Source organism: Neomonachus schauinslandi, chromosome 3 (genome assembly GCF_002201575.2).
Source record: "Neomonachus schauinslandi chromosome 3, ASM220157v2, whole genome shotgun sequence".
NCBI classification, from domain to species: Eukaryota; Metazoa; Chordata; class Mammalia; order Carnivora; family Phocidae; genus Neomonachus; species Neomonachus schauinslandi.
Window position 1 is genome coordinate 92,532,980 of NC_058405.1, and position 14,873 is coordinate 92,547,852.

Below are 14,873 nucleotides of genomic sequence, written 5' to 3' on the forward strand. Positions count from 1 at the left end.
TTCTTTCTTTCTTTCTTTCTTTCTTTCTTTCTTTCTTTCTTTCTTTCAGATTTTATTTATTTATTTGAGAGAGAGAGCACAAGCAGGGAGAATGGCAGAGGGAGGAGCAGACTCCCTGCTGAGCGGGGAGCCCAACTGGGGGCTCGATCCCGGGACTCCAGGATCATGACCTGAGCTGAAGGCAGACGCTTAACCGACTGAGCCACCCCGGTGCTCCTCCTTTATTTCTTATCTCCTCCGTGGTTGCTCCCTGGTGGTGTTGGAGCACGTGCTCCGGCACCTGTCTAGCAGAGAGTTCGTGGAATGTACATGTTTTTGCATTGCATATCTGAAAATCTTTTTCAACTTTCACACCTAATTTATAGTTTTCCTAGGCAAAAATTTAGGTTGAAAAAATTTTCTCCTAGGATTTTGGAGGCTTTCTGTTTGGGCATCTGATGTTACAGGATGTGCCCTGTTATTCCTTTTTTTTTTTTTTTTTAAGATTGTATTTATTTATTTGAGTGAGAGAGAGAGAACACTCGCACAAGCAGGGGCAGAAGGCAAGGGGCAGAGGCAGAGGGAGAAGCAGACTCCCCACTGAGCAGGGGGCCTGATGTGGGGCTCCATTCCAGGACCCTGAGATCATGACTTGAGCTGAGGGCAGATGCTTAACCGACTGAGCCACCCAGGCGCCCCTGCCATGTTATTCTTCTTCTTCCCTGGGCATTTTTACTCATCTCTTTCTACATAAGCTGCAGGGTCTTCTCTCTGTCCCCTCTGTTTTGAAATGCCCTAGGGATGTGCCCCAACTCGAGGTGATTTCATCCTTTTTGCTGACATCCGGTGGTCCTTTCATCTGGAAATTCACATCCTTCATTTCTTGGACCATGTTCTTACATCACCTATTTGATTTCTTTCCCTTGGGTTTTTATCCTCTCTTTCTGAAACTTTTAATCAGATGGCGCATATCCTGGAATTGACCTCTGATTTTTTCGTGTCTTTCCTCCTACTTTTCATTCCACTCTTTGTGTTCTGCTTTCCGGGCGATTCCTGGTCCTTATCTTCCAACCCATCTATGGGGTCTTTTATCTTGGTTATCATATATTCAATTTCTAAGCCCTCTTCCTTGTTCTCAGACTGCTCCCTATTTTCAGCATCCTGTTTGGGTCTTGCAGATGTAATCTTTGCTCTTATCTCTCTGATGATATTCCTTAGAGTTGTTTTGTTCAAGTTCCTCCTGCAGCCTGCATGGTCTGTTTCCTTTGAGTTCCTTCTCTCTGATTGTTTTGGTCCCTGTCTTTTATGTAATCAGCTTTCCTCAGATGTCCGTGACCTTGACTGTCTGTTCATGTTTAAGAATGAGTCACTTCAGAGCGGACTGAAGGCCCCATGTGTGGGGTGGCGGGGCATGTCTCTCAAGGGAGACTGGGCTGGAAGTGGCCACTGTGTTGGAAGGGGTCCCCAGCATCGCCATCTATAGGCCCTTTGTCTGGGGCTGTTGGATTCCTCCAGAGAAAAATGCTTTCATCTCCTGCCTGGGTGTAAACCTGGCTGCTGGAGGTCTGAAACCTGAGCAGCCCAGGGACGGGGCTGTTACCATTTTCCGGTGTGGACGAGCACGTCCATTAGAAATAGAATGAGCCACATATATACCCTAAAATTTTCTAGTAGCCGCAGTAAACACAGTAAAAAGAAGCAGGTAAAATTAACCTCAATAATCTATTTTATTTAACCCGGTATAAAAATATTTTCATGTCAGCATATAACTAATATAGAAATTAGCATATTTCACATTCTACTAAGTCTTCAAAATCGGGTGGCTTGCACTTACTGCACATGTGCTGTGGGACCAGCCACATGGCAAGCAGGCCATAGCCACGTGGGGAGAGCGGCCGCTGCCCAGGACAGCCCAGCTGTAGACCATCACTTCTCCCTTCTCTTCCCTGCAGAGGGCCTCCCGAGTCTGCCCCAGGCTCCCAGGACACTCTGAGCCCCTCCTGGCGTTCAAGAACCTCTGATTCTGCCTCAGTTTGCAGGGCATGCCTGGTACCCTAGAAGCGGGAAGCTACAAGGATTTGTTTGCACAGGATTTACAAGGGGGTTTCTGTGACACCTGCTCACTCCCAGGCTGGGTGAACTGCCCTGTTACCTTACGGGGGTGTTGAAAATTGAGTCCCCTCTCCCCGCTCCCTCCTTTTTTTTTTTTTTTTTTTAGATTTTATTTATTTATTTGACAGAGAGAGCCACAGCGAGAGAGGGAACACAAGCAGGGGGAGTGGGAGAGGGAGAAGCAGGCTCCCCGCCGAGCAGGGAGCCCGATGCGGGGCTCGATCCCAGGACCCTGGGATCATGACCTGAGCCGAAGGCAGACGCTTAACCGACTGAGCCACCCAGGTGCCCCCCTCCTTTATTTTTAATCTTCAGGTTCCCCGGCCATTTTTGTTGCTTCGTGGGCTATCAGCAGGCACTTTCTGGAAGATGTCGGGTAAGCTGTATGAAGGAGAGGTAACAAGAGTGTATTTTATATTGTCCAGTTCTTCAAGCAGGATGGGCACTTCTTTGGAGCTATCTAGAAGAAGCCTGTTTTTTAAAGCGGGGGGTGGGGGGCGGGGGGGGGGGGGCCCACAGGCGAGTACTCTGGAGTGCTGGGCTGGTGTGAGCTTGCAGATGGGTGGTGGCCTCTACCGTGTCCGCACCCTCCTGGGCCTGCCCACACCATCAGCTCTGTGGAAAGCAGGAGCCGTGAAAGTCCAGGCAGGTGCCACTCAGTGAGGCAGCTCTGGGCCAACCGAGCTTCTCCTTCCTCCGGGGATCCCCTCCTCTGCTCCTCCCTACCCCTGGGGTAAGGGGGGGGGTGCTGTGTGAGAGTCCGGGAGGTGGGTGTAGGAGAGCGGCATTCCCAGTGACTCCCGATGGGGACAGAGAGATCTAGTCTTTTCTCTAAAGCTGCCAGGCGCTGAGGGTGGAGGTAAGCGCAGGGGAGCCTGCTGGGAAGTAGGCACGAGGAGAGAAGCCGAGGAGGAAGTGAGGTGGCCTGACAGAGCAGAGGCAGTTTCTCACAGACATGCTGATGCAACCAGCCCAGGATGTGGATTTGGTCCGAGGAGGCTTGCCAGTGTCTTTCGGTCCACCTCTGGCCCCAAATAATCATTTCAAAAGAATTAATTTAATTGGGTGAATTCGATTTTTTGTAAAATCTGGATTTTTAGCTTCTCTGGAGAACATGGGAAATTCTACCAACATCTCTCATTTTCCCTTGTGGCAAAAATCATCCGGAGCCGATGTGGCTGCCTTAGGCCCCACGCATGCTCTCCAGCTTGCCAAGTACCCCCCCACACCTGATGTCCCAGGGTCCTGAGGCCACATGTCAGTTACCCAGCCACTTCACTCACTGATGTCACCTGCCTGGCCCTTGTTGGCAGTTGAGTTTGTCACTGCGCTCGCTTTGGGATTCTGGGATCTTCTGGCTGTCAGGTGCCACACAGGTCCGCTGCCCCGGACACTCACTGGGCGAGTGCGCAGACCGGGGGGCTGCTCCAGCGGCCTCCGAAGTGCTCCCGGGCGGCCGGAGAGGGTCAGTTCTAACAGGGCTGGGCACCCAGCCGCAGTGCTCGGGGCCACCAGCATGGATCCTTCCTCAGAAGAGCACTTGAGGGAACTAGTCTTTCCTGGTCCCCTCAGCTCTCCACTCCTAACGATGCCTGGCTGTCCTTCCACAGGTGCTGGGACATCAACGCCAACGCGTCCATCTGGTGGGTCATTCGGGGGCCCGTGATCCTCTCCATCCTGGTGAGTGGCCGTCTTGCCGAGCTGGGCTCCAGTGGGAGAGACGGAAAGAGTGACTGGCCTGGACAGAAGGCCAAGAGAGAGCGCTAGCTTTGTTCCCTCCAGGAGCGGGGAGGGATGAACCACAGAGCTTCCAGAGGCTGGTCAGCAGCATGAGGGTCTAGATGGGGGATGGGAGAATGGGGGCTGGGGGGTGCGAGTGGGATGAGGGGCAAAAGTTTACATAACTCTCTTTGGTTCATGAGTGGCCACTAAAATGTAGTGAGCAGAGCTCCTTGCCCTACACTGGCTGGCTCTGCGCTGGCCCGAAATGCGCCCCCTTCGGATCTCTGGGTCCTGATCTTTTTTCTAGGCGTTCCTCTTGTTAAACTGAGAAGAATCACTGAGCTGGGATCATAGGATGGGGCTGGGGAAAGCTCAGTGAGGCTTGGTCTTGGGCCTTTGGGGTGCTGTTGGGGGGGGGCCAGGCCTGAAGGGGTGGCCCCCAGGGAGAAGATACAGGAGCGACTCTCATGGATAGGGAGCTCAGAGTGTCTCAACCGGGCTGCCCTTCAGAATCCCCTGGGAGCTGTTTCAAATATCTCTGGATAGCCAGAGATTCGGGCTCTCTTCGTTCTGGGAAGGGACCTGAGCGCTCAGCGGGGGTTTAAGTTCTCAGGTGCTTCTGCTCTGCAGTAGGGTTGGGACGCCTGGAGCTGAGCCTGTGGGTAGAGACAGGAAATAGGGGGACAGAGGGCGGGGGACCCACCGGGGTTGTCTTCTGGAAGGAATCAGCCCCTCAGCTGTGTGCAGGGCTCCGAGGGGCACCACGGCCGCAGGACCCTTTGGCAGGAAGCTCCCTTCGTGGATCTGCTGCAGGGGGGTGGGGGTGGGGTGGGGTGCAGCCCAGGGCAGCAGCCCCCACCCACCTCTTTCACTGGCTGGCTCCTGGACCTTCCAGGGGGCAGTTGGGAGGAGGCGGCCATTCCAGGACCTCCTTCTTTTTTCTTTTCTTCTTCTTCTTTTTTTTCCCCCCAAAATAATAGAATTCATGTCAAAAAAAGTTGGAAGATACAAAATGTGTTTTCCAAAAGGAAATAAAATCACACATACTTTTAGCACTGAGACACACACTGTGAATACACATATGCTTTTCCTTCCTATCTTTTTCTTTGAGCACACACACTTTTTTTCAAAATGCTTAATAAAGTTTTGTATACTAGTTCGTCTTTCTCACTTAGCAGCAGATGTGAGCTCTCCCGTGGCCTTTGAAATTATTTGATCCACCGATGTGCTCTGGCTGCATAGTATTCCCACAGGAGGGTCTTTCTTCCTTTAGTTAGGCCCGTTTCCTTGCCGTCATTCTGGGGCTCTGACCGCAACGCCCAGGAGAGCCCCGGCTGAGGGACGATGGACCCCGGGGGTCCTGGAGGATTTCACCAGACTCTGGTCTCTCTAGTGATGTTTGGTGAGCAAAATCCTGATGCAAAATCTCCCAACAGGGCCCCTGGCTGGCTCAGTCTGTAGAGCATGCGACTCTTGATCTTGGGGTTGTGAGTTCAAGCCCCACACTGGGGGTAGAGATGACTTAAATAAATAAATAAGAACTTAAAAACATCTCCTAACCAGTAGGTCATGGGGCCTAGAATTCCACTATTTAGGACTCATTCTTGAGAGCTTAAAGTTTATTTTTTGTTTTTTGGGTTTTTTTGTTTTTGTTTTTGTTTTTATTTTTGCCTTCAAGTGCTCCCTATGAAGTTAAATGCAACTCTAAGATTAAAAAAATAAATAAAAGTAAAATAGCCTTTATTCATTTACACCATGCATCGCCAGCTCCGAGCAAGATGCATAAACAACAAGCTGAGAAGCAAAGTTCTCAAAGAGGCAGGTGGGCTAGAAGTCCTGGACAGGCCACTAATCCTGGTCTTTTGGCCAGCATTCCCACACCCCAGGCTGGTTGTGTGAACAATGAGGGTGCCCGGCTGGGCGATTCCACTGATCCCTGCTTCTCTAAATGGTTCTGGAGCTGGTAGGTGGGTGAGAGAGGAGGAGAGGTACTGGGCGCCACGTGAGCACCTTTATAACATTCTGGCACTGGGCTGGGGGGAGGGGACACCAAACGAAATAATGAGACTGCATTCCTGTCCTTTAGGAAGTTATTGAATTGACAGGTAAGTAGACACACACAACTTTGATAGGTGCATGTGTTTGGCCTCTTTCAAATATTTCAAGTGCTTACACAGTAACATGATCCCTAACTGCAATGTATCAGGAAAGATAGGTAATCAAGGGCGGCTTCCTGGAGTTGGTGATTAAACTGCAAAGTGACTCTATAAGGCTTTGAAGCAGTGGTTCTCAAAGTGTGGTCCCCAGACCAGCAGCTTCAGCATCACCTGCAAGCTTGTTAAAAAATGCAAATTTGGGGGCCCCACCCCAGATTTACTGATCTGGAACTTCTGAGGGAGGGAGCCCCCAATCCGCACCCAAAACTTTAAGAACCTCTGAGAGAGGGGTGCCTGGGTGGCTCAGCCGTTAAGCGTCTGCCTTCGGCTCAGGTCATGATCGCAGGGTCCTGGGATCGAGCCCCACATCGGGCTCCCTGCTCGGTGGGAAGCCTGCTTCTCCCTCTCCCACTCCCCCTGCTTGTGTTGTGTTCCCTCTCTCGCTGTGTCTCTCTCTGTCAAATAAATAAATAAAATCTTTAAAAAAAAAAAAAAAAAAGAACCTCTGCGAGAAGAAAGCCTTGCCACTCAAAGTGTAGCCAAGGACTGGATTTGGCATTACCTGGAGCTTGATATAAGTGCAGACTCTCGGGATGCCTGGGTGGCTCAGTTAGTTAAGCGTCTGCCTTTGGCTCAGGACGTGATCCTGTGGTCCTGGGATCGAGCCCCGCATCAGGGTCCTTGCTCAGCGGGGAGCCTGCTTCTCCCTCTGCCTGCCGCTCCCCCTGCTTGTGCTTTCTCTCTCTCTCTCTGGCAAATAAATAAATAAAATCTTAAAAAAAAAAAATGCAGCATCTCAGGTCACCGGTGACCTGCCTTTTAACAAGGTCGCCGGGGAATGCCAATGCATTCCAGTGTGAGGAATCCCTGCCACAACTGAGCAGACCTTAGGGCTCCTGCAGCCAGGGATAGGCGCGGGTGCTGTGTCAGCCGTCACCTCCAGACAGCCTCTTCCACCGGGACTCTGGGTCGGCAGGCCGGGCGGGGTGGCTCAGCGACCTGCAATCCCGGGTGTGGTCTGCAATGCCTTCTCTGCCCTCAGGGCCAAGGGGTCAAGGCCAGGAGAGGTGGCAATCACCTTCAGCCCACACCCCCCTCTTGTGTTTTACAGATTAACTTCATCCTTTTCATAAACATTCTAAGAATCCTGATGAGAAAACTTAGAACCCAAGAAACAAGAGGAAATGAAGTGAGCCATTATAAGTAAGTGGAGGGCAAAGACCCAGGCACGCTCAGTCAGTCGACAGGTATTTAGAGTGCCTATGGTTTACCCAACTGGCCCTGGTTCCAAGGAGGTTATGATGCAATTGGGAATGGGGGTGGGGAGAAGTGGGTCCACTGGGAAGCCTTAGACACAGGTCCAGCAGTGGGAAGATAAAGAAATCTCTCAGGATCCCAGGGAGCAGAGATCTGTGTTTGGGGCAGCGTTAGGGAGTCTGCCAATGGACTGCAGGGACCCAAATTCAGAGAAATGTGTATAGGTCTGTGTATTTTTCAGGGGAGAAAGGCTCTAGCTTTCATCTGATTTTCAAGATGTGCGATCCAAAAATACTTTAAAACCTTTAAGATGTTAAAGGGAGATGCTGTATTAGCTTGATAGGGCCCCCATAACAAAATAACCACACATGGGATGGTATAAGGAAGAGAAATTTATTTACCCGGAGTTCTGGAGGCTGGAAACCCAAGATCCAGGTGTCCACAGGTTTGATTTCTTCTGAGACCTTGCTCCTGGCCTTGTAGACTGTAGACGGGTGCCTTCTCCCTGTGCCCTTACCTGGCCTTTTGTCCTGTGTGCCGGAATCCTGGGTGCCTCCTCCTCTTCTTATAAGGACACCAGGTGATTGGACTAAGGTCCCACCCTAATGACCTCATTTTACCTTAGTCACCTTTTTACAGGCCCTACCTGCAAATACAGGTAGGTATTTCTGAGGTCCTGCAGTTAGGGCTTCAATGGGTGAATTTGGGTGGGGGAGACACAATTCAAAACAGAATCTTTAAAGGCAAATCAGTGTCCAACGAAGACTTCTCTGTGATGTTCTGGGCTTTGAGAATCTGGCAGTGACCTGGATTGCTTGGTGACAGATTCTCCTCCAGGACATCTTTAGGGCAGTGGGCGCCACAGTAGGGTGGAGCTGGGGAATCCAGGATAAAGTTGCCAGATAAAATAGAGGATGCCCAGTTCAGTCTGAATTTGGGATAAACAACGAATAGTGTTTTAGCACTTACTCCCCCAAAATATTATTCCTTGTTTATCTGAAATTCAAATTGAACTGGGCATCCTGTATTTTTATTTGCTAAATTTAGCAACCCTAATCTGGGATCTGGGAAGAAAATGAAAGAACTTCTCCTTATAGATATTTATTATCAAAAAAATAAGAATGCTGGTTTCGTGAATAATAGGTTCAATGACACATGCAGGTAATTTATAAATAATAAAGTTATTTGGGTGGATACGTGTTCACATTTTTTTTTCCTGATGGCGTGCATGATCAGAAAGTGTAGAGGACTGGCCTTGGGTGATGGGTACGTGGGAGCTGGAAATTCTCCAAAATACAAAGTAAAACCACAAAGATTTGGGGGCACCGCTGCAGGCCTCTGCGATCTGGCAGGTTGGGGCTTGCAGAGCTGTGCGGGGGGGGGAGGGGGCAGGACACCAGCGGGTCTGTGTCTGCAGGCGCCTGGCCAAGTCCACCCTCCTGCTGATCCCCCTCTTTGGAGTCCACTACATCATCTTCGCCTTCTCCCCAGAGGACGCCATTGAGGTCCAGTGGTTCTTTGAATTGGCCCTTGGCTCGTTCCAGGTAAGCTTCAGGGATTACGACCCTTGGGAGCTCATAGAGACAGCAAGCCAGGTCTCCCCGGAAGGGTCCGGCGCTGCGGTGTGGGATGCCTCATCAGGCACACACCCAAGAGGAGGTGGGCAGGACCTCACTGTGCTGTGGGACCCCGAGTGGGACCCAAGTCCCCCCACCGGTGAGATAGGGGTGGGAGATAAAACTAAGGAGAGAGACTGACTCCAGGGAAGACAAAAGGGTACATACATAGTCAAAATGACGTTAGCTGAGGGCTGTGGCTGAGCCATCAAAAAGCGGGGCAGGAAGATGAGCATTGTGGGAATGGGCGAGGGTGAGTGTCTGAAAGAGAATAAAGTCCTCCTCTTCATTCTGGGAAGTCCATGAAAGTGCCCCAAACTGAAAAATCCAGAAGGTGCAGCATCAGCATATTATTCAGAAGCAGCAAAGAGAATTCCAAGTAGTTGCCTCTGAGGCACAGGAAATGGGGGCAGGGGTGTTCGGAGGCTGCTCTTGTTTTGTGAGGAGAATCACTGGACTCTTTGAAACTATGTGCACACACAATGTATCAAAAATAAAAACCAACTTTATTTTTTTATTTTTATTTTTTTAAAGATTTTATTTATTTATTTGAGACAGAGAGAATGAGAGACAGAGAGCATGAGAGGGAGGAGGGTCAGAGGGAGAAGCAGACTCCCCGCCGAGCAGGGAGCCCGATGCGGGGCTCGATCCCGGGACTCCAGGATCATGACCTGAGCCGAAGGCAGTCGCTTAACCAACTGAGCCACCCAGGCGCCCAAAAACCAACTTTAAAAAAAAAGGAGAGTGAGGGGAGAAATCACCTACCTCCTAATTCAGTGAGATCTTGTGAGGCTTAAAAAACAACAAAAAAAACCAAATAGTAAACACGTTTGGACAGGACTTTTGTTTACACTCTCATAGATGTCTCCTTCCAAAAATAATATGATGTAGCTTTCAGGAAGACCATACAGAGGACCCCCCCCCCCAAAAAAAAGTAGATGAAGGATCAATGAAAAAATAAAAGTCAAAATTGAGTTCATACAGAGAAGCAAATTCAATAGAGTGCTATGAAGGTAGGAGAGATGGGTCAGACATTTGGTTTGGAGCTTCACAGTAGCCAAAGCAAAGACAGAAACACAATCTGTTCCAAGATTTATAACATCTATAGATGGGGACAAGCTAATTCTCGGGGAAAGCCTAGACATTATAGGCTTTGGGGCCTGAGAAAAATTTCTCCCAGGGGATTTTCCTCAAGAAGCCAGACTGTCCTCAACAACACTGATTATCCTGCAAAGTCCTCCTCACGGGGGAGACTTTGGTCTCAGGATGGGGCTCAGAGTCTCCCCCAATCCCTGAGTTCGGTTCGGGGGGGGGGGAGGCGGGGATCAGGGTCATCCTCCTGTCACTTTCAGCTTCCAGGAACACTGGGAACACACATTCTTGAGCAGAATCCGGTCTTGTCCTAACCCTGCCTTCAGACCCTACCCCAGGGCTGTCCCCTCTCTCCTCACTGGGCCTCTCCTCTGCCCAGGGCTCCCTGCCAGCGCCCAGGCCTCCAGAGAACGCAGCCTCTTGCATAATCCATGTTCTTTGTTTCTGGACCAGGGAGCTTTCATGCCCACCTGCTCTTGGAACATGTGGGGAGGCTGGGCTCACACAATGGACCATTTAGCAGGGGTGGGGATTCCAGGTCCACAAGGGCGGAAGACCTTGAACTGGCTTCCAGAAATGGGTAGTGACCTCACTTCGAGCACGGAGACCCAGGTCTGCCTCCTTGCATAGAAAGGGAACTTCCTGTCTGGAGCTGGGGCTTGTGGTTGGGGCCGAGGCTTGCCAGTGAAGGCCATTCGGCTTCTAAGGAAATGGCTTGTCAAGAGAAAACCAAAAGCGCTTTCCTAATGTTCCCATAGAAATGTTCACGCAAGTCTTTGAGGCTTTTAAACCTTTGTTCACATACAAACATATATCATTTTATTGTATATTATACACGTATATTCTATATAATGTACGTATTTTTTAAAATTCTGTATTATAGAAAATGTCTCCCATATATTAAAGTGAAGAGAATAGTAGATAGTGAACCCCCTATGTGACCACTGCCCACTCAAGTCCTGGCTGGTTCCATCTCTGTCCCCATCCTCTCCCTTCACCCCATCCCCCATCATTTTAAGCACATCAAAGGGATGGTTTTACTCAAATGTAAATATTCTAGTACGCATCTCTAGAAGACAGGGGCTTAAAGACACACAGAACCACAATACATTATCAGTCATAGACTTCTAGAAACGAAAGTTGATTTGCTTTTTCTGATTATAGAAAAAACTTATTATAGAAAATCTGGAAAATAAGGAATAGTTAAAAAAGAAAAAAAAATCATCCATAATCTCATGACCCCAGAAATTACCTGTTAAAATGATGATGGGTTTACTTCTAAGTCTCTCTCTCCCTCTTTTTTTCTTTTTAAGTCTCTTTTCTATCCAGGAAGACACACATGTACACACAGCCCATATAGCTGAGGTCATGCTGTGTGCGGTTTTCTAACTTGCTTATTCTAATTCTCTGTCTTCCAAGACTTCATTTTTAATGATTGTATAAAAACTGTGGAATTTCTTAAACTTGCTGGCTGTGGGAGGCCTGCCCTATCGATATTTGGGGCACGACTAACTTTCCCTCCCTCGGGGCTCCCTCACCTGACCTGCGCAGCTGTGTCCCAGGATCTTGGAGGCCCAGGGGTAGGACCCGCTGGGCCCAGTGAGATGGGTAGCCCCCGCAGCCAGCAGCCTGACCACCAGCTCTGGGCCAATCGCACACAGTGCCAGTGCTGCCGAAACCCCCTGTGACTCAGTTCCTGCCTGAGGGAGACAGGGCTCCTCCCCGCTAGGGCTTTGGCAAGGATTAAATGAAGCATCTGGGACCCAGCACCCCACAAGTAAGCAGGCCAGGCGGCACGCCGCATCCTGTTCCGTTTCATCTGTAAGCCTTTCACACCCTCCAACAGTGGTTCCCAACTGGGAATGTCCATTAGAACCACCAGGGATTTTTCAAAGCTGCTGCGGCTTCCGTCATCCTCCGACATTTGGCCTTGGGGTATGGAGGGTTTACTCCCAGGTGATTCTAACGTGCTACAAAATTTGGAAACTGCGGCCTTGAGTAACCGTTCCAGCCGCTCATCTCCTCCAAATGATGCCCATTCTGGGTAGCGGTCCTCGGTGCCTGATATTCTAAAGCAAATTCTTCCAGGTCTGTCACTAACTCTTGTTACAACGACGGCAGCCCTGAGCAATTGTACGTATTAAGTTCACCACAGCAGGGCTGGTTCATCATTCTTGGGGGTCTTTCCCAAGTAAGTAGGTGAGGGCAGGCCTGGATGGGACTCGGAAGGGGGCCTTAGGGCCCCCTGAGGTCAGAGCTAGGACACCCAGGCCTCTGAGGGGGAGGGTGCTCACCAGCCCGGGAAGCCTCAGGGCAGAAGGAAAGGCAGGCTGGCCCAAGGTGGCTCCCTGAGGAGGTGAGCAGGACATAAGCAGTGAAGAGACCCTGCCCGTAGCTTATGGTCCCAAGCAGGCCTCTGGGCCTCAAATCCTGCATCTCGAGATCAGAGTCCCTGCCCTGGTAAAGCTCCATGCCAGGATTGGGGGGCAGGGGAAGGCACTCCTGGGAAAACAGGTGCTCCAGATACTAGGGAAGGAGGGTCCTAACAGGTACCGACCCCCACCCCAAGGAACATGTGTATATAGCCTCAGGGCCCCTAGCCAAGGTGATATAAGCAGGAAGTCACACCCACTGCTTGCTGGCCGGGACCTACACTAGGGCTTTGTCCCGACCTCACGCTCGCACATTCGTGTTTCAGTTTGAATGGTTGCCTGTGTTGGAACATCTCCATTTCCAGCTGATCTTGAAAATGAGCCCACCCACACAGGGCACAGGGTCTCCCATGGGCTGGCCCCACCCCCTACCTGAGGGACAGGTGCACATCAGGGGCCGCCACTCCCTGCTTCTCCCAGATGGCCCACCTTACTAATTCAGGTGACTTGCCCTGTCCCCACTGGCCCAAGTTAGCAGCTTCTACTCTGAAATCCCATGTGTGCAACGCCCCACGCTGGACCCTAGCCCTGCCCCAAGGAGCTGAGTCTGTGCTGGATGATGCCGGCACAGCCAGAGACACTGTTGGGACCCCAGAAGAGGTAGTCCCAGTCCCCCACCCACCCACCCCACGCCCCCGGGGGTGAGAGGTGTGGGAAGGCTCTGGAGCACTTCCTGGGGAGAAGTGAGCCTGAGGCTGGCAATTTAAGGACATGGGGGGAGGAGGTTGGAGGAAGGAGGCCGGGTGCCGGAGCACCTGCATTGACCCCCTACTGCTCTGCCCCCCTGCAGGGCCTGGTGGTGGCGGTCCTCTACTGCTTCCTCAATGGGGAGGTGAGTGTCCTCGGCTGCCCCGATGGAGGAGCTCCCTAGCCACTGGATTCCTGCTCAGAAGCTCCCTGGAAAGGGTGGTGGGGAGACATGGATGGTGTGGCTGGGGGAGGCCTGGGTCCCCTGAGCTCACTTCCTAGGAGCACTGAAGAACCAGGAGGCCTAGTTAAAACAATTGCTGGGCCCTACTCACCCATTTCTAATTCAGCAAAAGGAGGAATCTGTACGTCTGGGTTGGAGCCTGAAAATGTTTAACAAGCATTCCAGATGATTCTTATCCTTGGGTGAGTCCAGGAACTAGAGGAAAGGGCAAGCACCCCAACAAAAACCCAGGCTCCTGACTGCTGCTTGCCTGATGGGTGATCCTGCTCACTGCCCTTCTCTGGGCCTCAGTCTTCCCCTCTGCTCACTGAGTGACTCGATGATGAAATCTCTGACACTCAATTGCTCACTGACCCCCACATGAGTGCTGACTCCCCAGGAGGGCTGCACACTTACCTCGAGGTCTCTGCTCCTCCCCAGAGCATTTGGGTGGGGACCCACACAAGCCGTGCAGCCCACATTAGTTGAATAGTGTTCACACAAGTAAGGCCTTTCTGTAACTGGTGACCATTTATCTGGTTCCCCACACTTGAATGGGAAGAACCTCTGTTTTCCAAACTCCAAGCCTGAAGCCTGGCTTCAAAGGTTTTGGGCTGCTACAGCTGGGAACTGTGAAGATTTCCAAAGAGCAACTCCAGGGTCCCCAGATAAGGTCTGAGCTAGGGTGGCTTTATGGGAATGGGTCCCGTTGTCCCGGGTGATGATCTGGACGTTGGAGTTCTGGAATTCGTGAAAGAAGCCCAGGCCCCTTCGGGACACAAGCAGTAAGGTGGCAGGTCAAGGCGTCCAGGCGAGAGGGGGCCCTCGATCCCTACTGGACATCAGGGCTGGAAACGGCCCATCCGAGCGGCCTGCGGGAGAAGGGGAGGCAGGACCCCTGGGCGGCAGAGGCAGGGTGCGTGCCGCGGTCCTGGGCGAGTGAACGGGCCTGTGGGCACCAGGTGCCCGTCTGCCCGGCTGACGGCTGGTCTCCGGGCCAGGTGCAGCTGGAGGTTCAGAAGAAGTGGCGGCAGTGGCACCTCCGTGAGTCCCTACTGCGCCCCATGGCCCTCAGCTCCTCCTTCAGCAACGGCACCAGCGGTCTGGCCCACAGCACCAAGGCCAGCACCTCGGAGCAGAGCGGGGCCACCTGCAGGGCTGGTGTCATCTGAGAGTCTGGAGCAGGGCCATCCACGGGACAGACACCGAGACGGGTCACGAGAAGGCCAGACACTGCTGCGGGACAGTCCCGGACCCGTCTTCTCAGCAGACATCATCTGCTTCCTCCCGTGACCAACAACCCTCCCTCCTCTGAGCCTTGGGATGGGGAGGGGGCTCTGGTGAGAGGTTCCTCGGAACTGAAAATAATGGGGGGACCATGGGGCAGGAAGAGGGCCTGGGTCAGGGGCTCCAGAAGAGGACAGGGAAATAAATGGTAGCTGGGATGGGTTTGGTCTGTTACTGCCCACTCGTTTTGGCCCTCGAGACACAAGGTGGAGGAGGATGCTCCCGCTCACTTCCCTACCCCTTCCTGGAGTTTCCAGGGTTAAGTTTGAAGCCCATGAAACAGGAGAAATGGAGACCCTTGGCCCTGGGT

General features: G+C 51.7%; 1 protein-coding gene across 1 annotated transcript in view; it reads left to right on the forward strand.

Moving 5' to 3' along the window:
• Window positions 1-14,584, forward strand: part of SCTR (secretin receptor) — a 74,902-nt gene extending 60,318 nt beyond the window's left edge. The window contains exons 10-15 of the mRNA XM_021695854.2: window positions 2,407-2,467; window positions 3,702-3,771; window positions 7,081-7,172; window positions 8,644-8,770; window positions 13,157-13,198; window positions 14,278-14,584. Of these exons, the coding sequence (XP_021551529.1) occupies window positions 2,407-2,467; window positions 3,702-3,771; window positions 7,081-7,172; window positions 8,644-8,770; window positions 13,157-13,198; window positions 14,278-14,448 (563 nt within the window). The 3' untranslated portion in view covers window positions 14,449-14,584. The remainder of the gene's footprint in view (window positions 1-2,406; window positions 2,468-3,701; window positions 3,772-7,080; window positions 7,173-8,643; window positions 8,771-13,156; window positions 13,199-14,277) is intronic.
• Window positions 14,585-14,873: the final 289 nt, after the last annotated feature.